The following is a 23,988-nucleotide window of genomic DNA, read 5'->3' as shown; positions in this document are numbered from 1 at the left end:
TTCGCGCGCGGCGGCCCCTTCCGGCGCTACAGCAGCCTGTGCGGGCACGGCGGGGACGGCGGCCCCTTCTTCGGCCTGCACGCCAGCCCCGGCCCCAGGGCGGCCCCGGCGCGCTGCGCGTCGCCCAAGGGCAGCAAGTACGTGTTCTTCTACCTGGACCTCTCCTTCGTCTTCCTCCTAGAGCTGAAGCGTTGCAGCATGGCGCGCGGCTGCCTCCAGGGCGTCAAGTTCCTCATGTTCGCCTTCAACCTGCTCTTCTGGGTGAGTGGCGGCGGGCCCGGGGCGCCCGGGGCTGCGGCGCCGGCCCGGCCCGACTCTCAGCACGGTCCAGAGTCGCTGCTCCGGCAGGGATGGGGGGCGAGGCTCCAGGACGCAGACGGGCGGGGCGGGGTGGTGGCGGTGGCGGTGGCGTGCCCGGGGTCGCTGCTCCAGCGGGGGGCCCGGTGGACCGGCCCTTGGGGCGCGCTTCCGGTACCGCGGGGCTGTGGCCGAGGCTCTGCCCGCGTCCTCTCCCCCTCTTTCTGGGGCCGGACGTGTCCCGCACCTGCGCCCGCCTGCGCGCCGGGGTTCGCGTGCTGGTCGTGGCCGGCAGTGCGCTGGAGCTCCGGCGCTCCCCCTCCCTCCCCTCCCCATCTCTCCCTCCGCGCCGCCAGCCGGCGTCCTTTCTTCGACCCCCCTCGCCCTCCCAGTGGAGTAACCCACCAGGCCTAAGGACTGTGGTCGCCGAGGGGCTGTTGGGGGCCCGGTGGTCCCCCCCCCCAAGTCTCTGCAGGTGCTGTGGGAAGGGAGAGGGGGTGTGTGCGCTTGGGTGAGTTCCCTGGCTGGGGCTGACTCTGAACGGGATGCTGGGCCACCCACCGTGAGTGCTGGGGAGGTGTCTGGCCTCCCTGCTGGCTCTTCCTCCTACGCGGTGTGCATGTGTGTGGGCTGGTGCCCAGAACTTTTGCTGAATGGGTTGGGTTTGCTCAGACGGGATGTGTGGGCCCAGGGTCAGAGGCGATGGTGCCACAGGGTGGCCCCTTCCTCCTCCAGAGGAGAGTAGGCACGATGACGGAGTTGACAAAATTGCCACCCGGCCCCAGCCCCAGCCCCATAATGGTTGGGAGCATGGTGGGTTCTGGCTGTGACAGGTGTCCCACCCGACCAGGCTGGGGTCCCCTGGCTGGGCTACCCGAGGCTTGGTGGAGGGAGGATGCCAAGGTCACTCTCTGCTCCATGGTGAATTGTTGAGCCGGCCCTCCTTCCCACAGCTAGCAGGAAGGGGGTGTGGCGTTAGCTGCAGCCTGGACCCCACGAGGCGAGGCGGCTGTCCTGCACACGCTCATTTACACGCAGTCCCGTTAAGGCCAAATGCCCAGAATCCCGGGTCCGTCTTTCTTCACCTCCCTTCCATCCTGGGCTGTAGTTTTCTCTTCCCAGCTTGTGGAGGGGGGCCATCAGGGGTCGCTGGGAGGCAGGGGCAGCCACCCGGGCTGCATGCGGGGTGAGACCCAAGGCTCCGGGCCCAGATGCCCGCTTCGAGGTGGCCGCCCCGAGGGCTTGCTCTCTCTCTACAAGGGGATCCTGGGAGCGATGAGGCCCAGGTCTGGGGTGAAGTACCCCTGAGGCCAGCAGCCAGGAAGGAGGTGTTGGCGGCGGGAGCTCGGGCCCAGGCGTGTGTGTGTGGAGGGGCGAACATCTTGGTGCGGGGTGTTGACCAGCTGCAGCGGGCGCCCGTGTGGAGTGGCTGGCAGGGTCGGCACGTCCAGGGCAACCTGATGGGAGATACCGCAGGTGACCAGATCTGACCGTGGTGACCGTGTAGTTGGTGGACTGACTGGAGGGAGCGGCGGTGGGGGGTGGGATGGGGGACAGAGATAGTCTGGTCCCGGGAGGTAGGCAAGACTTGGCTTTGTCCCTGGTCTGCCATCCTCGGTGGTCTGAGAGCTGCCCACCCTAACGGGTCCCCAGGCAGAGCTGTGTCTGCCCTGTGTGTGATCCCTAAAGGAGGGACCGTACTGGCTGCAGGACAGACATGCTTCGCCAGTCCCTGCCATGGATGACGTCCTCAACCTGGAAACGAGTAAATCAGAAACCCCTTTGGGACCCCCTCCTGGGCTGGAAAATCCAATTCCCTTTTATTATACAATTATAGCTCACTGCCCAGCAAACTGGGCCCCTGCTGCTGGCATGTGCCCCTCCCTGTGCCAGTGTGGTGCCCAGACAGGGTCTGAGACCAGTGGGTCAGGAAGGGCATCCGGGCCTGCCCACAGTGCACAGGAAGCACCCAAGGTGAGGCGTGGTGAGAAGTCCGGAGTCTGGGTCCCTGTGAAGGTGCCACGTAAGTGCAGGTGGCCAGAGGCCGCAGCACCGCTTCCCCGGGACCCCAGCCCCTTGGCTACCTGGGGGTGCTGGCCCCTCAGCCCATTTCCCACGGTCACTGGGAGACCAGGGGACGGACCACACCGGCACCCACTGGAGCTCACTGTAAGATCAGGGCCCAGGTAGTGGGAGGGGCGTCCCCGGGGCAGGACCTCAAGATGCTCACCTGTGCCGGTCCTGACCTCACCCTGCAGAGCCCCACCGGTGCTCTGAGGATGGGGAAGGGACTGGCTCGGGAGACGCTTGGCCTAAGCGTTTTACTTAAGACTTAAGACCCTTTTTTACTTAAGACTCTTGTTCATGTGCCGGGTTTGACGGTGCTCCTTCGGGTCTGGGCGGGCAGGACTGAGGCCTCCAGCCTTGGGTCCTTGCAGGGCAGGAAAGAGTCACCTCTTGTCTGTCCTGGTCCTGTGTAGCCTGCCTGGGTCATTGGCTTGTCTCAGGGAAGGAAACAGGCCTGCTTAATTGTCACCAGTGCCTGGAGCTGGGGTGCCCTGGGATGGGGGAGCTGGGAAGGCACAGGTGACACTCGCAGGGGAGGAACAGAGGTGCTGGGGGTGGCGGCTCCCGGCCTGCCTCCCCGCGGCAGATGAGGCCTTCCTAGGGCACAGGGAGCTCTTCTGAGATGTGCACAGAGTCCCTAAAATGGGGCCAGGGAGCAGGTGGGGTGTGCAGCCCCTACGCGGCCCCTGGGGAGTTCAGGCCTCCACCATGACAGAGGTAGAGGTGGAGGCCGCAGGGGGTGGGCGAGAGGAAAGTGGTTCTTGGCTCTTCCCTGCCTGGGTCAGAGTGCTCATGGCTACCCCCAGGGGGCAGTCCCTGTAGCCCAGGTGGTCCTGGGGGTGGACCCGGGGGAGGCAGGGCTGAGCTCAGCAAGGTAAGGTTGCTTCTGTGTCCCCCCACAGCCAGGGCCCGCGCCCGGGCCTCAGCCTTGGGACCTAACTCCTCCCCAGTTTGGATCAGCCAAGCTGAGGGCCCCTGCTCTCCACACCTCCCCTACTTCTGAGCTGCTCCCTGCTCTCCTCTCCCTGCACTTGTGCTCAGGGGCCCTCTGCGTGGCTGGGGTGGGGGTCGGAGCCCTGCCTGCCGTCTCCTGCTGCCCAGGATGCACTTTGTCCACTGGCACCACGTGTGGGCCCCTGAGTTTTCCTCTTTGATGAGCCGCGGGTGACGTCCAAGTGGGTGGCGCGGTCTGCTGTCACTGGCCTTTGGGCAAGGCCCCTAAGACTGCTGGAGGAGGGGACCCATGGTGGCAAGGGCTCTGCAGAGCTGGGGGCCGTGACCTTCCCCCAGTCCTCCCTACAGCTGGGGGAACAGGCATGCCGCGGGGACCTTCTTGAGGTCACAGTCCTCAGACCCTGTGCCTCCTCTTGGCTCCGGCCTCCTGGTGGTGCTGGGGGCATCCTCGTATCCTGGCTTCCGTTTCTTTCTGCGACAGGGCTGGGCAGGGGTGTCCCGCTGCCTGCGGGCTGCAAGTAGGGGTAGGTGGGCAGTCTTGTGATGGGCGGAGGGAGGGCAGGTAGATTCTGGGATGGGAGCAGGTGCTGGGGGTGGGGGTGCTTGACTGCCCTGGTCAAGTCAAGGGTCAGGACGCTCTCATCCTTCAGGCCAGATGCTGGCTGATGGGACAGACGAGGACCCTGGGGCCCGGCAGGTGCCAGTTCTCTGGGCCCAGCCCCCTAGACCAAGCCCTCGCTCCCACGGTGGGGACAGTAGGCACGCGCTCTAAGCGGCAGCAATCCGTTTCTGAACAGAGGCCCTGACGCCGGAGGCCCCGTGTGCCTGTTGGGGAGCTGGCGGCTCCCCTGATAGCTTTGGGGGAGCTGGGGGGGCCCTGCCTGTCCCGCCGGGGGGTCCAGGCAGCTGCAGCTCTGTGCTGGGTGCTTGTTGGGCCTGTCCACCCAAGTGACCCGGACGGGCTCTGTGAGTGTCCCTGGAGTCCAGCTGCTGGGAGGGCGGGCCAGGGACAGAACCTTCTACGTGTAAGGCAGGGGTGGAGTGGGCTCTGTCTGGGGCAGAGATGTGGCCTCAGCCATTAAGGGCTGGGGCGGGTCTTGGAGGTCAGGAGGCCCATGCAGCAGCCAGGGGGGCTGTGTCCCTGTTGCACCGGCCATCTGCAGCCCTGGTCCCGTCTTTCTACCTGCGGTGGGGCGCCTCCCACCCCCCCAGCCCCGTCCCCGCTGCCCCAGGTACCTGGCAATGGCCTCTCCCTCCCCTCCCCGCCCCGCAAGCAGTGTTGCTGTGGTTCTTTTTTTTTTTTAATTGAATTTTATTAATATATTTTAAAATTGTATTTAATTTTTTTTTGAGAGAGAAACAGAGACAGCGTGAGCAGGGGAGGGGCAGAGAGAAAGAATCCCCAGCAGGCTCTGTGCTGTCAGCACAGAGCCGGACTCAGGGCCTGAACCCGTGAAACCCCGAGGTTGTGACCTGAGCCAAAACCAAGAGTCGGACGCCTAACTGCCTGGGCCACCCAGGCGCCCCTTAATTTGTTTTCTAAAGATTCTTTTTAAACAATTTATCTATTTTGAGAGAGAGAGAGGGAGAGAGAGAGAGAATCCCAAGCAGGATCCACACTGTCAGCACAGAGCCCGACCTGGGGCTTGAACTCAACAGTGAGATCGTGACCTGAGCCGAAATCGAGAGTCAGGACGCTTAACCGGTGGAGCCATCCAGGCGCCCCCTGAATTTATTTTTAAGTAATCTCTACACCCCACGTGGGGCTCGAAGTCACAGCCCCGAGGTCAAGAGTCCCACGCTCCACCGACCGAGCCTGCCGGGCGCCCCCCCCCCCCCCCGGCTGCTGTGGTTCTTATCTGGCCCCTGGAGACCCTTTTGAGGCCCAGTGAACATCTCCTCACCTTGGACCTCACCGAAGCCTCCGGCCAGGGCTGTTCTGCTCCCCGACCCAACCCCTCCTCTTTGGACAGTGGCTTCAGGGGGTCCCCGGGTGGTGGGGCTGTCCCCTGATGGGCCGGGGCGGGGGGCTGCCGCGGCTGGGGGTGAGCCAACGGGGCTGGTGATGGCGTCGGGAGCTTGCCAGCGGTTAAGAAAATTAACTGCAGGCAATTGTGTAGATTTTAAGCGAGAGGCCTGCTGAGTTTTCACCCAGATAACAATCTCCAGCCAAGGTAGGGAGCGCGTCTGTGAGCCCGGAAGGTACCCCAGGCCACGTCACCCAGTGTCCCTGATCCCCGGCCTTGGGCGATGGCAGACCTGGTCTCCGGCACGGCAGACAAAGGTTGCCATTCCTGAACTTCGTGCAGACGGGGTCCCCTCCTGGCGGCTCTTGGCCCGCAGTGGTAGAACACCTCGCCGTGCCCAGGCCCCCCCAAGGCCATGCCGGCTGCCAGGCGAGGGGCTTCCAGGCACAGCGTGGCCCCTGTGGGCGCCCAGCCCTCTGCTGTGTTCCGAGGACGCGGCCAGCTGTCCTGCCATCTGCTGGCCGGAGGGGCAGTGGCAGAGGGCCTCCTGACACCTGCCCCTTCATGGGCTTGGAGGGGGCGGCATCGCTGACCATGTGGTCCCTGTGCCCCAGCCCTGGGCCAACCTGAAAAATGCAGACGAGGGAGGGGACCGCAGGACGGGGAGCATAAGCCAGGGACCGGGCTGGGGCCGGTGACAGGTGAGGACATGAGGCAAGGCATGTGCTCGGGGTGCATGGGAGGCAGTCGGGGAGGCCACGACTGACCGTGGGGCTGGGCTCCTGCTTCAGGCCTCATGGGCTCTGCTCCCGGGACCCAGCTGGGCTGGGGAGGAGGGTCCAGCCAGTGCCCCGGGCAGTGAGCGCGGCTGGACATCTGCAGGGTCGCGGTGGGGTCCTGGCCTCCCGGCGACCGCAGCCCCACTTACCCCGTGTTTGATGTTCTGCGTCCGAGTCTAACAGGGGCTTGTTTCTTCCTGCGCTCAGAGGCTGTAATTTTCCTGCCAAAATGTTTTAAAAGCTGCGTATGCAGAAACATTTTCAAAATTACAGATAATTTTATTAACTACGTGTATGCGTTCTGTTAGTGTGTGCGTCTGAGTTTTTGGTGACTGGTCTGCATGAACACGGAGGGCCTTGGAGCTTATGGGGTTGACAGGTCGTAGGGCAGCACGTCTGTGAGATGAGCCTGTGTGGCAGTGATGGTGAAGGTATCTGTGTGTGTGACAGTGACGGCGAGGGGTGGCCGTGACAGTGATGTGTGACAGTGACGGTGAGGGTGTCTAACTGTGTGTGTGACAGTGACGGCGAGGGTGTCTGTGACAGCATGGGGTGACATGGTGACAGTGTGGGCTGTGTGTGTCGCCGTGTGGATCTCCCCTGCCATCTCAGGGTGGACAGGTGGGAACGTTTTGTGGTGTTGATTAAGGAAATCTGTTTCCAGCAGGGCTGGGGACTCTGGGGACCCGGACCGCCCCTCCCTCACAGGCGCCTGCCCACCATGTCCTCCCCATGCCCTTCCACGTGTCCCCATGGGGCGAGGGCGCTCAGATGGGCTCATTTTCCTGCTGACGGAGCCGTCCGCCGATGTCCTTGAAGGCAGACAGTCGGGCTGTGAAGCACAGGGAACGCTTCTGTCCTCTGCCCGGGGACCTGCCGCACGGGACTGCCCACCATCCTGGGGGCTCAGCTCAGAGATGTGACTCCCCCAAAGTGGGGGACAAGCTGGTGCGAGGCCTGGAGATGGCAGCCGTCACTGTGTCCCCCTCCAGGGGGAGGGGGCCCCTCCCCAGTCACCTTACTCGGTGGCCCCAGCTTCAACCCTCCCCTGGGGCTTTGGGGATCCCAGAGGCCGTGGGGACGAGGTGTTGGCTGTCCCAACAGGTACGGGGGAGGGGCTTGGCTCCGCTTCTCACCTGTAGGTGGGGCGGGAGGCGGGCCAGGGCCTGTCCGGCTGCTTCTGTGCCCCGTGGCGCCGAGTGGTGCCCGTCACAGGCGGGCGTGGGGTGCCCAGAGGCGCTGGGTGTCCCCCTCTGCGGCCCCGCCCGAGGCCAGCACCATGGCCGGGGGCCTGTCTGCATCCCGCACGGAAGTCAAACCCATCCTGCAGGTGTGGGCACACATGTGTCCCCATAGAGCCAGCAGACCCTGTCCTGCTCTGGAGCTGTGCCCCCCCCTCCCCCCCCCCCCCAGGCAGCTGGGTCCTCACATGGGGCACACATCCAGGCCTAGGGAGCCCCTCCTCTGGGCGGGTCCCCCGGCTGCCCTCCCACCTCTGATCCTCCCCTGACCCCCTGGCCTCTGGCACCTGGTCATGGCCCCAGGTTTGGTTACGGCACAGAGGTGGCCTCCCAGGTGCAAACCCTGGCCATAGGCAGAGGTCACCGTCCATGGTGGGCAGGTCAGCCCCTGCACCAGGGTCCCCCGAACCTGGTAGGTACCCGGCAGCACAGCCCCCCCCCCCCCAGCGCACCTTGCCTGAGCTGCAGACCCCCACCCTTACTCTGGGAGGGGCTCAAACAAGCAGGATGACCTCAGACCAGAAGCAGGAGCCCCAGCTTCCTGGATGCTGTCCCGAGCCAGCAGCATTCAGAGCAGGTGTCCTTTACAATTTCTAGACAGAAGTTCTCGCTTCTGTCGAAGGTGCCAAGAGGGGCAGGGAGGGGGTGGTGCAGAACCCCGCGTGTTCACCCTGTGCTGACTGGTTCCCCCCCCCCGATGGTGGTGGCCATTTCAGCTGGGGGGCTGTCCTGCCCCACTCGGCCCGAGGTGAGGCCCAGAGGGATCCCCCCCATAATCACAGTCTCCCGCCAGCTTGGCTTACTGCATGGTGTGCACAGTCCCCAGGGAGTCGTGGAGACCCTGGGGCAGGCTGACCTGCTGGTGGGGGAAGGGGCGAGCCAGCGCACTTGGGGTTAGGCCTCTCGGGCAGGGGCCTCAGAGCCCGTGGGGTCTGCTGTGTCACGGGGTCCCGGCGAGGCTCGGGGAGGCGCTGTGTGCGGGTAGTCCCGGCTCCCCCTGGCTCTGCCTCCGACCGACAGGGCAGGTGGCTCATTTCCCAGCCTCAGTTTACTTGCCTGGGAGATGGGGTGGAATGTGGCCATCTGGGCTCAGGAAGCTCGTGCGGGGTGTGCAGGGCTTGTGGTAGCCCTGGGTGGATGCCGTATACCCTGGGGTCTGCGACCCAGCCTGTCCTGGGCATTTAGGGTGATTTTAGAGGGACGTCATGCCCAGGAGTGTGCTGGGGGCTGAGGCCGTGTGGGCCCGGCCAGATGGTGAGGAGGCTGGCCTTTCCCAGAGCCTGGGAAAGCCTTGGGTCCCCAAGCGGTCTCATTGAAGCCCAGGTTTTGGGGTCTCGGTGCTGGTCAGTGTTAGTGGGGCTAACCGCCTCCAGCCCGCACCCTGGAACACATTCTCCTGTCCCGTTCTGAGACCACCCAGGGCCCTAGCCCCAGCGTCTGAGGGGTGGGGGCCGGAGCCCAGGGCCCCCTAGCCAGCCCTCCTGTCACCATGCGAGGCCAAGGGCCCTCTCCCGACTCTTCACTCTGCCTTCTCCTCCTTCCTGTCATTTTGTTTTTGTAATAAGAGCAATGATGACATTCAGTAAAAGCTCCAGTGGTTGAGAGGGGCGGCCAGGGTCGGGATTGGGCTCCCTGCTGCACGCTGGTGCTGGCCTCCACGTGGGGGCCCGAGGGGTGCTTTGGCGCTCACACTTAGAAGGGACAGCTGGGGACACCAGAGGGGCCCATGGGGAGGTGGTTTTAGGACTAGGGGAGCGTGGGGTCCGGCAGGGTCTGCAGGGATGGTCTCCCTGACTATCCAGGCCCGGAGAGGCTGTGGGGGCAGAGGGGGGTGCCTCCTGGAGGGGTGGTGTTCGGGGGAGCCCCGGGGCCCCCTGCCCAGGCTGCCTCACCAGGGTCATTGGGACAGAGTATCCCCAGCGCCACAGGTGGGGGATCTTGGGGTCCGTATCACTGATGCCGTGGGTTGGGGGTGTGTTGAGGGGGGAACGGCTGGGTGCTGGGATGACACCGGGAGGGGTGGCTGGTCCCGGGAGGTCAGCAGGGTGGGCGAGGGTGTGCAGGGCCCCTCGGGTGTCGCTCTGGGTGGCGTGGGGCACACAGACGTCGGCCTCACCGCCCTCTCCCCTGTCCCGGCGGTGCCAGCTGGGGGGCTGCGGCATCCTCGGGGTTGGCATCTGGCTGGCTGCCACGCAGGGGAACTTTGCTACCCTGTCCTCCTCCTTCCCGTCCCTGTCGGCTGCCAACCTGCTCATCGTGACCGGCACCTTCGTCATGGCCATCGGCTTCGTGGGCTGCATCGGGGCCATCAAGGAGAACAAGTGCCTGCTGCTCACCGTGAGTGCCCCTGACACCGTGGCCCGTGGCAGCCCCTTGACAAGACAGACGCACGCGGGTGCAGCCTGTACCGGGCCTGTTTCCTCTGAGAACACCCTTCCTGGGACTCCCTGCCCCCGCACCCTCAGCTGAGAGGCTCGCGGTCCCCACCTCTGCCTCGGAGGCCCATTTACAGGCAGGCTGCGTCTCCCCTCCGTCATCGGGAACATTAATCACAGATAACGGAGGCGGAGAAGGATCCCCGGGCCGGGCTCCTCACCTATTAATATGTCTGGCCAAGGCCTCGGGCAGCTCCAAGTCCTAAATCACACGCTCATCGATCTTGTCTGAGGAGCCCTTGCCCAGGGTGGGGCCTCAGAGGGCGCAGCTCCCCCAGGTGTTCAGTGTGTCCAGATGCTCCCATCAAGGCTCGGGGCCCCTCTGGTCCCTTGGAGCAGCAGGTGGGGGTGTGGCTGCGTCCCCAGCTGCCCTGGGGCAGGAAGCCGTGGTGTGTGTGGGGCCCTGACCTCAGCCTTCCCCACAGGGTGACTTGGGAGTTCGGGGCCCGGGGCCCGGGGCCTTCTGGGGGCAGGGTGGGCCCGGAGTCCTGAGCCCACACCGAGGAGAGGCCAGATCGAGGACCCCAGGAGAGGACAGGGCCTGCTCCGCATGGTCCCACCTCCTGGCCCCGTCCCTGTCTGCAGGAAAGGCACGGCGGACAAAGGATGCCTCTGCTGCTCGGCTGGCCTGGGGCCTCTGTGGCCAAGGTCAGGGCTGTGCCTCAGGGGGTGCTTCAGTGGGGGACTGCCACCCAGTGGGCAAGCTTTGTGCAGTTAGGTGGGGCCGCTTCTTGAGAAGCGTGACCCTGGGCTCAGGGCCATTGCATTCGGACACCCCCTCCCCAGGGCCCCCCCAGGGCTCGGCCCCCCCCCCCCCCCCCCCCCGGGGCACAGGCACCCGGCGCACGGGCCCCGGTTCGGGGGGGGGGGGTTGCGCCCCCTCCCAACCCCCGCGGCCCCCCCCCCCCCCCCCAGCCGGAGGGGAGGGTTCCGAGGCGGGTGTGGCAGCATCAGGGGACGTGCTGGTCTCCGGGAGCCGACACCCGGCTGGGGCTCCCCCCAGCACTGGGGCATCTGAGGTTCGCAGCCCCACCCTCGGAAGGCTCCAGGGGCTGGGGTGCAGCCAGGGGCCGAGGGGGCCAAGTCGCTGGGGCCTGTCTCCCCCGCAGTTCTTTGTGCTGCTGCTGCTGGTGTTCCTGCTGGAGGCCACCATCACCATCCTCTTCTTCGCCTACACTGACAAGGTCGGCCACCTCCTCCCTCCCTCTGTCCTCACCACCCAGCAAGGGCCATGGCACCGTGGGTGACGGGTACAGGCGGGGCTGACAATGGCAGTCACAAGCCCTGTGCCCGGCGCGGACGCTCTGTATGGACAGGCAGCGGTCCCGGGCATCCCACCCACTGGGGACTCAGCTTTAAGCACAGCTGCCAGAGGCCAGGCCTGGAGGGGACTCCAGGACTCCCTGGAGGCTCCGGGAGTGGGTGGCAGGGGAGCTGTGCTGAGCTCCTACTGTCCTCAGCGCCATGCTTGTTGGGTGGGAAAATCTCCTGCCTCCATTTACTTGCTTAATCATTTATTTATGTTACTGAGGGCTCTTTTGCGTGTTTCACACTCCGGGTTATACTCTAGGCCTTACTTTGCTCTCATGTGGGCACCTCTGCCCCTTGGGAGCTCGCCTCTGGCTCCTCCTGTGTCCCTCTGGCGGCCTCCCCTCAGTGCACTTGCCGGTGGGCACTTCCTTCCTTCCTGGCGTCTCCTGCCCCGGGCCCGGGCCCAGCCGTTTCTCCGGGAGCCCCGGCTCCTTCCCTGGAGGATGGTCCTGGGAGCCACGTTCTGGGGCTGGCGTGCTCCTTGTCACTCTGGGCCTCTCGGCCGACAGTCAGAGCCACGTGTGCAAACGACCCGTGTGTACAGACGGCTCTCGGGTTTCTGCACCTGTCTGTCGGTATCCGGACCTTGAGCGGACACCGGTTCGTGCTGGCGTGTCTCACTCTGGTCCAGACCACAGAGTTCACCCCAGGGGGCAGGGGCAAAGTCCCCGGCACAGGGACGGGGCTTCTGACAGGAGAGGACTCCAGGGGGGGGGGGGCACAGGGCACCTGCAGGGTCTGGATGAGGGAGGCAGGGCTGGCCGTGGGGGTGGCCCTGCTGACCCCGCTGCACCTGCAGATCGACAGGTATGCCCAGCGAGACCTTAAGAAGGGTCTGCACCTGTACGGCACCCCAGGAAACGTGGGCCTCACTAATGCCTGGAGCATCATCCAGACCGATGTGAGTCTGGGGAGTGGGGTGGGGTGTGCCAGGTCGGGTGAGGGGGACAGGGACCACCTGCCTCCCCAGCCCTCCTAGCGCCTGCCCCTCTGCAGTTCCGCTGCTGTGGGGTCTCCAACTACACCGACTGGTTCGAGGTCTATAATGCCACCCGTGTGCCCGACTCCTGCTGCCTGGAGTTCAGTGACAGCTGTGGACTCCACGCACCTGGCACCTGGTGGAAGGCAGTGAGTGCCTGCATCGCCCCTCCCTCCTGTCCTGGCCCCGGGACCTGGGGGTGGAGGGCTGATCTCGAAGCTCCTGTGACGCCCTCTCTTCCTCCAGCCGTGTTATGAGACCGTGAAGATGTGGCTCCAGGAGAACCTCCTGGCTGTGGGTATCTTCGGGCTGTGCACGGCACTGGTACAGGTACGCTGGGTGCCCAGACCCCCCCCGGCCTCCAACCTAGCACCCCAGCTCGTCAGCACCCGGGTTCAGGCTCCCTGAGCCCACACGGCTGATGGGGGATGCTCAGGGACCAGTCCCTGGGGAGGTGACCTTTGACATCTCTGGCACAGGCAGGCCAGCCTTGTTCTGCGGTCCTAGGCCTGCCCGGTGGCTGTGGTGGGTGGGAGTCATGGGACTGCCCGGTGCAGAGTGAGGGTGGTCCTCCCGGCCCCCGGGGAAGTCCTGAGTGAAATGGACGTGAAAAAGCCGCCAGCAGAACCCACGGGAGCCAAGCTGAGGGAGAGGCAGGTCCCGGGGCCGAGCCCCAGGAAGCCCCGTCTGCCTGTGGTGGGCGGGCCCTGCGATGGCTCGCGGATGTGGCCGGGATGGGCCTGACTGCCAGGGCTGGGGGGCACCCCCAGAGAAGTGGGGTGCAGGCCATCCGGGAAGCTGGGGGGTAGGTCCGTGCTTCTGGCTTCCTGGAGTCCTGCCCAGCCCCCCTTCATGTCCCGCAGATCCTGGGTCTGACCTTTGCCATGACCATGTACTGCCAGGTGGTGAAGGCTGATACCTACTGTGCGTAGGCTCCGCTCCTGCCACCCCCGCCCCCCACCTCGCTGCCGAAGGATGTAGCCCACCTGCCTCTCCCTGCTGCAGGACTCAGCACCATCCTGGGCACAGGGAAGGGGACCCTCAGCTAGCCCCGCGAGCACCGCGCTGCAGCAGGGCAGCAGGCGCAGGGCTGGGGGTGGGAGGGGCTTCTGGCGCTTCTCGGATCCATGTGTCCTGCAGAGCAGTGTTTTCCCCCAGGGCTGGGGCCATTCGCGGGGGGGGGTCGGGGGGGGGTTGAAGGGCCGCCCGCTGGTCCTGGTGCTCGTGGCAGACAGCCCCGCCAACCACATTCCACAGAGGAGCCAGGGCGGGCTCTGGGATGTCTTAATAAAGCGCGTGGACAGCAGCCGCCCCCCTGTGTCTGTTGCCGCTGTGACCCCTGGAGGGGGTGCTGTGCCCAGACAGACCCTGTGCGGCCGTGGCCCCCCACCAAGTGCCCGGAGTGCAGTTCCCGGACGCGCACGGGTGCAGCCACCAAACTGCACGAGATCAGATGCACAAAGTGGCACAGTGGCGCCTCGGAACGGCCCTGTGCCTCCCTGACCCACTCTCGGCTCTTCCAGTCCTGTCCCCTGCCGCGGGGAGGCCCCTCCATCTAGCCCCAGAGCCTTGCCTGCCCCCCGGGGGTCTGACGCTGTGAACTTTCCCCCTTAACTGTTATCTGTACGGGGGCCATCAGGAGCCGGGCAAGGATCCCTGGGCCCAGTCAGAGGGGCAGCTGGTCTCCTAGAGGAGCCCCTGAATCTGTTTCCAGCCCCCACTCCTGCTGGCTCCAGGGTGCTGCCCTCTGCCTGCTCCTCCCAGGGACGCCCCCGAGTGTCACTGTTCTTGTGTGGTGGACACACTGCTGACGTGCAGCCAAACGCTGACCACGGCCACAGACACAACCCAGACTGCCGAGTCCTCCCTCCCTCCGTCTCCCAACCTGTCCTCACTCCACGGAAACCACCAGTGAACCTACCACCAGAACCAACATGAGCCCGTCATCTCTGGGCACACGGTTAACCCACCGGCAGCAAACTCCCGGAGTGCCAACAGAAACAGCCCATGTCCAGCAGGGCGGTCCCCATCTGACCCCGTGTTCCCAGGAGCCCTCGGGCTGTTCCCCGAGCTCGCCCCCGCCCCCCGTCCAAGTATGTGACCAGACACACCTGTCCCACCGCCAGGTGGCTCCTACGGACAGACCCGCGTGCAAGCTCCTCGCTGGACCGACGGAGGAGGCTTGTCCCTCGCTCGCCGCCCACGGGAGCCCTCAGGCTCCAGCCTGCACCCCACTTCCCCTGGGGCCCGCAAACTGCCTTGGCAGCCATGCTCCCTAGGGTCCCCACCCTCCGGCCAAACCCCACCTGCTGCCTGTACTTGGTCTCCAGATTCACTTTTCTCACTGTGGGCACCCCGGGGGTCTGACCTCAGGGCCCCTCTCCTGGCTCCCACCCCCCTTCACTGGTCCCGTCTTCCGAAGCCCCACTGAGGAGCTCCCCCCACGCACACCCAGTGTCTTGTCACCTGCCTGGCTCCACGCCCACTGATCCTGACATCCCGTGAGCCCAACTCCAGAGCGGACTTCCAGACACCCTACAACCCAGCACCCCAGCCCTGGCGGGGGGAGGGGGCTGGCCTGTGCCTACAGCTCCGTCCAGTGCTCCTGCCTGGTGCCAGGGTGTCTGTGTGGGGCCCTATGTGCCGGTCAGTGTCCCCGTCCCACAAGCAGACAGGCACACGTGTGAACACGTGCACACAGGCACATACGCACCTGTGGAAGCCGGGCACATGGATTTCTGGTGCAATACTTCCCCCACCAGTCCTCTTATTCAGGCCCCACCCTGCGAGCAGGTCTGGGGGCCAGGAGTGGGGTAGCTGGCAGAGCCCGTCCCCCTGGAGAGGGGGTTCCTCCCTAGGGCGGCTGCGGGAGGGGAGGGTGGCTCCAGCAAGGAACTGGAAGACCCAAGGCCCCGCCCCTCCTAACACACAACCTCCCCCTTGGGGCCCTTCTGCCTTCTCGTCCACCCCGCGACCCCCAGCTTGGAGCTCTAAGCCTGAGGGTGTGAGAGAAACCGGAGCCGTGGGGCGGCCGCACCCTCACACACGGCGTCTGGCCGGTTGGTCTGGGCGGGCAGGGCTCTGGCTCCGGGCCCTGGACCGTCACGGTTCCCAAGGGGTTCTGCTGCTTGGAGCCTACGAAGGTTAATTACTGGGGAGGAGGCGTGAGCGGCCCTTCTGGCTGGGGGACCGGGGGGCAGAGTCTTTGGCTGCCGGCAATCCCAGCATTTCTCCTGATGTTTCATACAGGGAGCCAGGTTACCCTGCGGGTGGAAACTGATCACACGGCCCATGGGTGCCAGAGGGCTCCCAGGGGTCTTTCTGTTGCCCCCGTGGGGTCCAGGGCCTCTGGGGACAGGAAGAACCGTTCTGAGCCCAGCTTTCTACAGCGACGCCTACACCCTTGCCGTGTGCAGCTTGGTAAGCGGACTGAGCCAGCATGGGCGGTGAGAGGCCAAGGCCCCTCTGTGCAGCCCTGGGCTGACACTAGGTCCCACCAGGGGCCTGGGGTCCACACGTGAGAGGGCCTCCTAGTCCTGCCCCAACCTGGCCAACGACCGGCAGCAGTGAGGGCTGGGTGGGAGGGGCCTGGGTTCTCAGGCACCGCCCCCCCCCACTGCCCCTCCCCACATCGCTCACGAGGCCTGGGTCCCGGGCCCCCTCTACCACCGCTCGAGGACCACAGCAGAAACTGAACAGAAAAGAAGAGTCTGTATTTTGCTTATCAACTGGTCACTCCGCTGCTCAGGAAAGCACACGTCCGCTTGGAGCCAGGCCTAGAGCAGGTCGTAGAAGTAATCCAGGCCCTGGCCCAGCTCCCACATGGACACTCCGACGCCCAGCTCCCTGGCCAGCTCCAGCCGCACCTGCACAGACTGCAGGCCCCGGGAAGCGTCAGCCCCACCTCTCACCCCCTGGCAGCCCCCCACCCTGGCCGCCAGGGAGTAGCAGGTCAGGCCCCGAGCTGACCTCCGCTGCTCACCGAGGGTAAGGGTCACTGTGGGGGGAGGGGTGTGGTACCTGCACCCCCACCCCCAGCACAAAGGCGGGCCCGTGAGTACCTTCAGAGTTGGGTAGAAGACGATGTGCCTCCCTCCGCGGCTTCTGCAAAAGGATGAGCCTTCTGCCTCTGCCCACCTCAGCTTCTCCCAACCCCACCCAACGTGGAAGTGCGGGGTGCTCCTCCCTGTCAGCAGAAGCCTCAGGTCCTGCTAGAAACGCCGCCCCACGGGTCCGCTCCTTGGGCCGGATCAGCCCTCGGGGGCAGGGGTCGAGCGCAAGGCCCTGGGGCCCTTGGCCAGCCTGGGCATGCACAGCCCTCACCTAGGGCCTCCTCCAGACACTCACTTCTTGTACTCGAAGAAGTGTTCTGCTGCCTGGCTGTCCCACATGATCCGGGGCCTGTGGTCCTTCAGCATCTGGATGTACCTGCAGGGAACCGGGCACAGGTGTGGGAGTCCTCGAGACAGCCTGACACCGGGAGGGTCAGGGTGGCTGAGGCTGTCACAGTCGGGCGAGGACCACACGTGTGCCCCGGACACAAGTACAGGAACACAGGATGGGGCACGGGACACTGCCCCCCGTGAATGTGCACTAGGGGTGGGGGACGGTCAGAGACGCGACAGATGGCTCCGATCTCAGGAGCCTGTGAGCTCACTGCTCTGGGCTGTGCAGGTGGGAGACAGACTGCACCAAGGGGCTGGGTGTCCTGACCAGGCCTCTTGCTGTGACATCTGCACCATGAGTGTCCAAGTGGACAGAGTGAGGGCACCTGCACTCAGGGTGTGGCCTCTGTAAGGTACACGGAGCAGACCAGAAACGCGACTGCCCTGAGCGCCACAGGAAGTGTGTGGGGCATTCAGGTCAAACCACAGGCTTCTGAGGAAGAGCGGGCCTGGGGACAGTCCCCGGAGGTCCCCAGCCCAGCTCTCTGGGGCCAGCAGGCAGGGGCAGTGGTTTCCGTGCCCTTCCGGAGGCCAGGCTGCCCCAGCGTTGCCTTTCTTGCCGTGGACAGGGCTGCCTCACACCCACAGCAGTCCTTCCTGACTACCAGGAGCCAGGGGCTTGAGACTGCGCCCCCCGGCCCCCTAGACGCATGCAGAGGACAGGTGACTTCCCAAGGTGCTGTGGGGCCAGGAGGGCCGGGCCTCCCAGTAGTGGGTTCATGAGTGCCCCTTGGCAGACAAGTGCCGGACAGGAGGGGACGGGTACCTGCTGGCAAGGGGGGCGCCTTGCAAGTCCAACCACCTAACATTAGCGGATTACCCTTAATTAAAACAAGGTTCTCTGTTCGCTCACATTATTTGCAATTTTTGGTCTGAGGTCTCTGTGAGAATCCAGGACGTGCAGGGCAGAGCATGCAGGGCCAGATGGGAGGGTGTGTGTGGGGGGGTAAAGGACAGGGCATTTGACCCAGGCTGCCCCTGAGTCCCCAGGGTCCCAAGCCAGGGTAGTGGGCAGATGCTGCAGGATGGGCCCTGGCTGGGGGGTGGAGGGCACGGAGGTTGGGGTCGCTCCCCTCTAGGTGACATGATTGGGGGCACACAGGACCCCGTGCTCACCTTAGTGCAGCCCCAGGGACACAGAGAGGCCAGTGGGGAGCAAACCCTGGGGAGGGCACAGTTGGGCACAGACCAGAGCTGGGAGGGGAGGGTCTGAGAGGGAGAGGAGGCAAACGAGGAGGTGGGAGCCAGAGAGAGAAGCAAGCGGGGAAATACTTCAAAAGTGAGGGCGGCAGCATTTCCCCAAACTGACCCAAGTGAGCCCTCAGCCGCACACCACACGGCTCTGGTTGCAAGAACCGCCCAGACCAGGAGAGCCCGCAGACAGAACGCAGACTGGGGTCGCTGGGGTGGGGGTGGGGGGTACTGCCAAGAGGGCCCAAGGGTGCTTTTTGGGGGAGGAAAGCGTGGAATTTGAGGTGCTGGCTGCACAATTTTGAGACAAACGCCCCGGCACCCACCCTCTGAAACGGCAAGTTTATGGAGTGTGGAAACCCCCCCCCCCGAAAAAAAAAGGTACAAGACCTAGCCTGAGGGTTCCAGGAACGTCAGGGAGAGAACATTCCTCACCAGGATGAGGACATTCCTGGGCCTTATGGGGGAGCGGGGCGGGGGGGGGGGGGGGGGGGGGGGGGCCCCCAGGGACACCCATGGAGACCAACCAGCAGTGGCTCAGAGAAAGGGTCCGACGGAAATGGCAATGAGGCTGCACGTGTGTGGGACCACCAGAGGGAGGGGGGTGCCTCCCACCCCAAAGGAAACTGGCATGTGGCTTCTCACCTTCACCGGTGGGACCTGAGGTCTCCCTGCACTCAGTGCAGGAGCCCTGCCCCACGAGACCAGAGGCACAGGACGGGCTGGACCGAGTCTAAGCCACCCACTCGTGCCGGACCCGCCCACACCCCAGCCTCGGGAGGGGTCCCTGCCAGCCCAGACCCGACCTCCCATTGGCAAGGGGGCCTGATAAACACGCAGAGGGGGACCCACGTGCCCAGTGGCCTCTCCTTGTTACTGTTCCCACTGCCCAACTGCCGCCAGAGTCCCCCGAGCTGCCCCCGCCCCCACTGCCCCGGCAGCTATGTCACTGGGGCTGGGCCCTTGCTGCGTCTTCTCGGGCTAGATGTGGACGGGGTAGGGTCTCCCTGACGCAGGCCCGTGCCATGAGCCGCTCCTCTGTGGGTGACACGAGGACCCTCGCCTGCAGGCCCCACCCACAGGCAGCAGGGCTCCTCCCCAGCTGCCTTTCACGGGCTAGGCCTGGAGGAAAACCTCCAAAGTGAGACAGGCCCACAGCAGAAGACCCCTGGGGAGCCGAGCAGGGACAAAGGCAACTCTAAAGCCAAGCAGGGCACACAAGGAGGCCAGGGCTGAGACACAAGACCAGGGCGCCCAGAGGCAGGACCTAGCAGAAGGAAAGGAAGACACAGACCAAGGCGCGAAGACAGAGAGAAGGCACAGAGCCACAGGAAGGCGGCCGTGAGAAGCCACCCAGGGAGGCCGCCGAAAGGAGACCAGGCACAGGACAGCGACACCCATGGAGCAGGCATCCCCACGAGGTTCCCCGACAGCTCCCTGCCCACGGGGCCTCACACAGACCTGCTGTCCTCAACTGGGGGGAGCTGGGTGCCCAGCACTGTTGTCTGCGGCTGGCAGGTCACGGGGACTGGCCTCACTGGGAAGCATCCTTCCCCGAGCCCCTGGCACCCTGGCTCTCAAGGAGACTTCCAAGCATGACCCGCCCTTTCCGGACCCAGCTGGCTGTGCTCCAGCTGGGGATGCCCAGGCAGGGGCAGGAGATGGCCCAGCAGGGTGGGGATTGCCGGCCCAGAAGGTACATAACAGGGGCCCAGGTGGATTGGTGCCGGGTATCTTGTGGGGCCAGGCTGGGCCTGCCAAGGAAGCAGGACAGCCTCTCAGGAGAGGGGCTTTGCAGGCACGGGGACCCGCAGACGAGCACCTAGACTCGTGCTACCTCCTGGGGCGTTTCACAGCTGCCCAAACTCCCTGAAGTTAGGGAGTGAGCAGGCCATACAGAGGAGCCTGGACACGGCCAGGACAAGGCCCACGTGTGGCCCAGGGATGGCCAACAGAGACTAGTGAGTTGGGAGGGAGGGAAACTCAGGATGTGAAGCAACAGTCACTGCAGACTGGGGCCCCCTGAGGTCCCTTTGGCGGGCACAGAACACTAGCCTGGCTGGCAGAGGCCGGGAGACCACACGCCGGGCCTGAGGGGGCTGGCCTCCTGCCCCACCACGGGGTCCTGGCTCTGTCTGAGGCCGAGCAGATGGTGAGGCGGCCGATCCCCCACTGCCCTGGAAGAGGCGGAGGACACCTGCCACAAAGGGCCAGGTCTCTGTGCCGGAGCGGCCAAGACAGGGAGGGCACATAATCCTGGAGCAGGCTGCAGGGGCTTCCGTCAGCGCCAAAGCTGGAGAGAGCCTGAGTGACCGCGGGGCTCACCGGCGGCCTACACCTGGCCCGATGTCACCTGCATGGGGAGCAGGGCCTGCCGCAGCAGGTTTCGCGGGGGAGAGGGCGGGGTTCGGGGGGGGGGGGCACTGGCCAGGGTGGCATCCTGGTGAACTGCATTTCTAGGGTGCTGCTCCTGAGCCCTCCCCTCCCCCCGCAAACAAAGGCATCAGTGTAGAGCCAGCTGAGCTCTTCCGTCTGGCTCGCTGGATCAGAGAGACGCGGCCCTGAGAGGGGCATGTGTGTCAGGCCTTCCTTCCCTGAAGGCCAGGAGGACTGCCCGCAAGAGTCAGGCTGTGGGCAGAGGACCCCCATGGGGGCCCAAGGGGTGCTTCACTGTTGGCGTCCCTGTTGGTGTTGCAGGGGTCGGGGGCACTTGGGGGCAGGGGGGCCTCTGCCGGGTGTGGGGAGAAGGCTCACACCACATTGGGGCCAGCGTCCATCGCCCCATCTGGGTGTGTCCTCCGTTTGCACCAGGAGCTGCTGTCATTCTACGACTTCCTTCCTGGACTGCAGCTCTCACCCTGGGACTGGCCTGTAGGGGAGGTGACCCCTCTCCAGGCTGGGCTCCCCTCTCCTGGAGGGGGTGCCCCTCCTGATCCCCCTCAGCCCTGCAAGTCCTCCACGGGGCCAGCTCCCTGTGACGTGAACCCCAGGGAAGGTGCTGTGCCGGGAATTGTGCTCCGCTTGAGACCCCGCTTTGGCAAAGGTCCCCCATCGCTGAGTCTGGCCGCGTTGGGGGGCCTGTGGGGAGTGGCCTCGTGAGGGCTGCGTGCCTGCCCCTCCCCCACCTTGTCTAGGGCCGAGGCTCCCTCCTTAGAACAGCAGCTCTCTCTGCCCTGGGGAGCCTGTGCCCTGAGGCCCTTTGACCCGCAGCCTGAGGTGGCCCGGGGGATAAGGAGAGTCCCAGGAGCCACCATCAGGATGGCAGAGTCTCTTGCCGGGTCTCAGGGCACCAAGCCGGGCCCCATTCTACAGCTCGGCAGGAAGGGGCCTGGGGTGGAGAAGAACACAGCCGGGTCTGTGCAGGGGACCCTGGGGCAGCCCTCCACTATGGCCCTCCCCGGAAGCAGACTCGACCCCTCCTCTGCTCCAAGTCCCCAGGCGAGGCAGCGCCTGGCGCCCGGAGGCTGTGGCACTGACCCTCTCTGCTTGCCACAGGCCTCTCATTCTGTGAGGCCCCTTAGCCCCTCTCTGTGGGGCAAACCCACCAGGTAGGGCCTGTGAGGTGTGTAAGCCGTGGCCCTGCTGAGCGGAAGCTGGGGGCTGGAGCTGCTGTCTGCTCGCGGGATCCTGGGAGGAGAGGCAGGGGAGGGGGGTGAGCACTCACACCCCTGGGCCGTGTATGCGGTAACAAGCCTGACACTCCACCTGCCATCGTGCTGCAGGGCCAAAGTTTAGTGAATAAACAGTAACTCTCCACCCTTCAGGTGGGGACAGAGATGAACAGTGTCCCCCAGATTCCTATGTTGGGGTCCTGACCCCCAGCACCCCAGAATATGACTGTACATGAAGATGGAGACTTTACGTAGGCGATTGAGGTAACACGGGGTCATCGGGGTGGGCCCTGATCCCAGGTGATGGGGATCTTTAGGAGAAGTGGGGATCAGGACACAGACACGAGCAGAGGTTTGACCCCGTGAGGACACTGGGAGAGGACAGCCATCCACACCCAAGGAGAGAGGCCTCTGGAGGCCCCGGCCCGGCCCACACCTGGACCTGGGGCTCCGGCCTCCAGGACTGGGGGACGGTGACCATCTGAGGTTCAAGTCCCACGTGTGGTGTGCGCACGGCAGCACAGGTGGCTGAGCGGCACCGCCAGGCTAAGTCCCCTGCCCCCCACGGGCCTGGGCCAGCGGAGCCCGAGGCTGGAGCAGAGGCGGGTGGGGGCGTGGGGGCCCTGCATGATGCCTCCCTCAGCAGCAGGGGGTTCATCCTCCTACCCCTGGCTGACCGGGTCGGCAGCTCCCTGGAATCCTGGGGCCCGGTGCTGGGAGCCCGAGCTCTGGATGGGGCTCTGCCCACTGCCTCCTTGGGCCAGGCACCCGGTCAAGGCTGTGGGGAAGAGCGGAGACACCAGCAATGCTTCTGGAATTTTCTCAGCAATCCCATGTCAGAGAAGTGCATTAGGGGACCCGACCAGAAGGACAGATAGACAGGAAGGGGGAGCTCTCAGGGAGGGGTGGCCGGGTGCCGAGAAGCCCACTCTGCTGTTGGGAGACGGGGCAACGCCCCAGCGATTGGCCAGGCACCACAGCAGCCCTCCCGGAGCCGGGGAGCTGCTCCTCGGCCTTCTCTCCCCAGCTCCTGCCATTCACGCCGCATCCACGCCGTGTCCACGCCACTTCCCAAGGCCCTTCTTAGCAGAGAGGGGCAGATCCAGGTTGAGGGACACAGAATGTGCCCAATGCCAGGGGCCAGGACAGGCGTGGGCAGCACAGACCCCAGCACCAGCTGTGTACCCAGAGGACAGAAGACCCAGAGGTCCTGGCAGGGTGACCACTTCCGAGCGTGGCCGATCTCGGGGTTCGTGGAGGGGCCGTGGAGGGACAGCTGAGGTGAGGGGTGGCTTTGGGCCCTCATGGGCACTGTTCCTTGTCCTGGAGGCCCAGCCCACAGAGCAGGAGGGGCCTAGAGGAAACAGAAGCCCCCCAGCCCACTGGGCAAGTGACTGGGAGCAGCCCCTTCAAACCCACGAGTGCAGTCAAGGGCCAACCAGGCAGCCCCCGTCCCTCCACCGAGGCACAGCGACGGGAGCAGCCACGGACGGCAGCCCACCCCCCGCCCCCCGCCCCACCTTGCCTGACATGCCGTGTGCCTGATGGTGGCAGCCCAACTGGTGACCCACAGAGACCCCCCCCCCTGCAAGGACAGCAGGCTGCAACAGGCGTGCACCCAGGTCACAGCGTCTGGACCCGCTCTCCATGGCCGACTCACACGGTTCCCTGGCACCCGAACAAAGATTGAGAAGATTCAGCGCCAAGGCGCCCAGCGCCCAACAAGGCAAAATTCACAATGTGTGGCGTCCCACCTAGGGGCCCCAGTCTGCAGAGCTTGGGCCAGTCGGGAGCCTGGGAAGGAGAGCCACCAGCTGAGAGGACCCAGGACGGGCCTGCCTCGGAGTGCGACTGTCACAGCCCAGCCCACACGTGCAAAGTGCAGGACACGCGGAAAACCCAGTGTGAACTTCAGGATGTGACGGGGAAGCACAGGCTGCAACACCACGGAAGGCGCGACAGAGACACCAGTCAGCACCCCTGACAAGGCCGACAAACATCCCACAAAAGGGAAAACAAAACGAGTATCGGGGGCAGGAGACAAATCAAGTGACCTCACACATGCTTGAGGGCCCGAAAAAGAAGACAAAGGAACAGAAAAAAACATTTGAAGAAACCAGCCAAAAATTTTCCAAATTTCACGAAAAGTACAAATACACAGGTCCCAAAAGCTCAATGAAAACCAAGTGCAAAACACATAAAACCCCAGGAAAGCGCGTGATAATCAAATCCCACCGGGCGTGGCGGGGGCAGTCTGGCTGGACAGGACAGCTTAGAACCACACCCCTAGCAACAGTATCTTCCAGAAAACCAACGCAAAACAAAGCTGAAAAGATTTCGATCCCAGCCAGGGCACCTGGGTGACAGTCAGTTAAGCATCTGACTCTAAATTTCGGCTCAGGTTATGGGTTGGAGCCCTCCGTCGGGCTCTGTGCTGACACCGCGGGGCCTGCCTGGGACTCTTTCTCTACCCCTCCCCTGCTCACGCCCTCTCTTTCTCTCAAAATAAATGAAGTTAAAAAGAAAAACAAAAAAACACCACTAAGAAAAACAACTTTGATACCAACGGACTCGAAAGGCAAGAGACCTCGGGGGCTGTCGGGCAGGAGACGATGCCAAGTGCAAGTGCGGATGTGTATGAGCGCCTCTCAGGCCAGGCCCACGTGCCCCTCGCTGTCGGGAGGTGGTCTGCGTGCCCACGGACGGGGGGT

General features: G+C 64.8%; 3 protein-coding genes across 9 annotated transcripts in view; 2 read left to right on the top strand and 1 right to left on the bottom strand.

Annotated features, from left to right (window-relative positions):
- TSPAN4 (tetraspanin 4) overlaps positions 1–13,336 on the top strand; it is a 22,080-nt gene extending 8,744 nt beyond the window's left edge. For 5 of the 6 annotated variants that reach the window (XM_040464237.1, XM_040464240.1, XM_040464238.1 and 2 more), the window contains exons 3-9: positions 182–261; positions 9,451–9,642; positions 10,850–10,924; positions 11,851–11,952; positions 12,048–12,179; positions 12,277–12,360; positions 12,894–13,336. In XM_040464237.1, coding sequence (XP_040320171.1) covers positions 199–261; positions 9,451–9,642; positions 10,850–10,924; positions 11,851–11,952; positions 12,048–12,179; positions 12,277–12,360; positions 12,894–12,962 — 717 coding nt within the window. In that variant the 5' untranslated portion in view covers positions 182–198 and the 3' untranslated portion in view covers positions 12,963–13,336. The remainder of the gene's footprint in view (positions 1–181; positions 262–9,450; positions 9,643–10,849; positions 10,925–11,850; positions 11,953–12,047; positions 12,180–12,276; positions 12,361–12,893) is intronic. The other variant, XM_040464241.1, reaches the window with a different exon arrangement.
- Positions 1–16,178, top strand: part of LOC121022781 (uncharacterized) — a 19,560-nt gene extending 3,382 nt beyond the window's left edge. Inside the window, exon 2 of the mRNA XM_040464233.1 lies at positions 14,706–16,178. Within this exon, the coding sequence (XP_040320167.1) occupies positions 14,706–15,178 (473 nt within the window). The 3' untranslated portion in view covers positions 15,179–16,178. The remainder of the gene's footprint in view (positions 1–14,705) is intronic.
- Positions 15,723–23,988, bottom strand: part of CHID1 (chitinase domain containing 1) — a 26,009-nt gene continuing 17,743 nt past the window's right edge. For both annotated transcript variants that reach the window (XM_040464231.1, XM_040464230.1), the window contains exons 11-13: positions 16,378–16,458; positions 16,092–16,134; positions 15,723–15,905 (exon numbers count right to left, since the gene is read on the bottom strand). In XM_040464231.1, the coding sequence (XP_040320165.1) occupies positions 15,807–15,905; positions 16,092–16,134; positions 16,378–16,458 (223 nt within the window). In that variant the 3' untranslated portion in view covers positions 15,723–15,806. The remainder of the gene's footprint in view (positions 15,906–16,091; positions 16,135–16,377; positions 16,459–23,988) is intronic.

This window comes from Herpailurus yagouaroundi, unplaced genomic scaffold, assembly GCF_014898765.1.
Source record: "Herpailurus yagouaroundi ecotype Mexico unplaced genomic scaffold, PumYag 438, whole genome shotgun sequence".
Lineage (NCBI taxonomy): Eukaryota > Metazoa > Chordata > Mammalia > Carnivora > Felidae > Herpailurus > Herpailurus yagouaroundi.
Note: the sequence above shows the minus strand (reverse complement) of the source record. Positions and strands in the feature narration are given on the sequence as shown.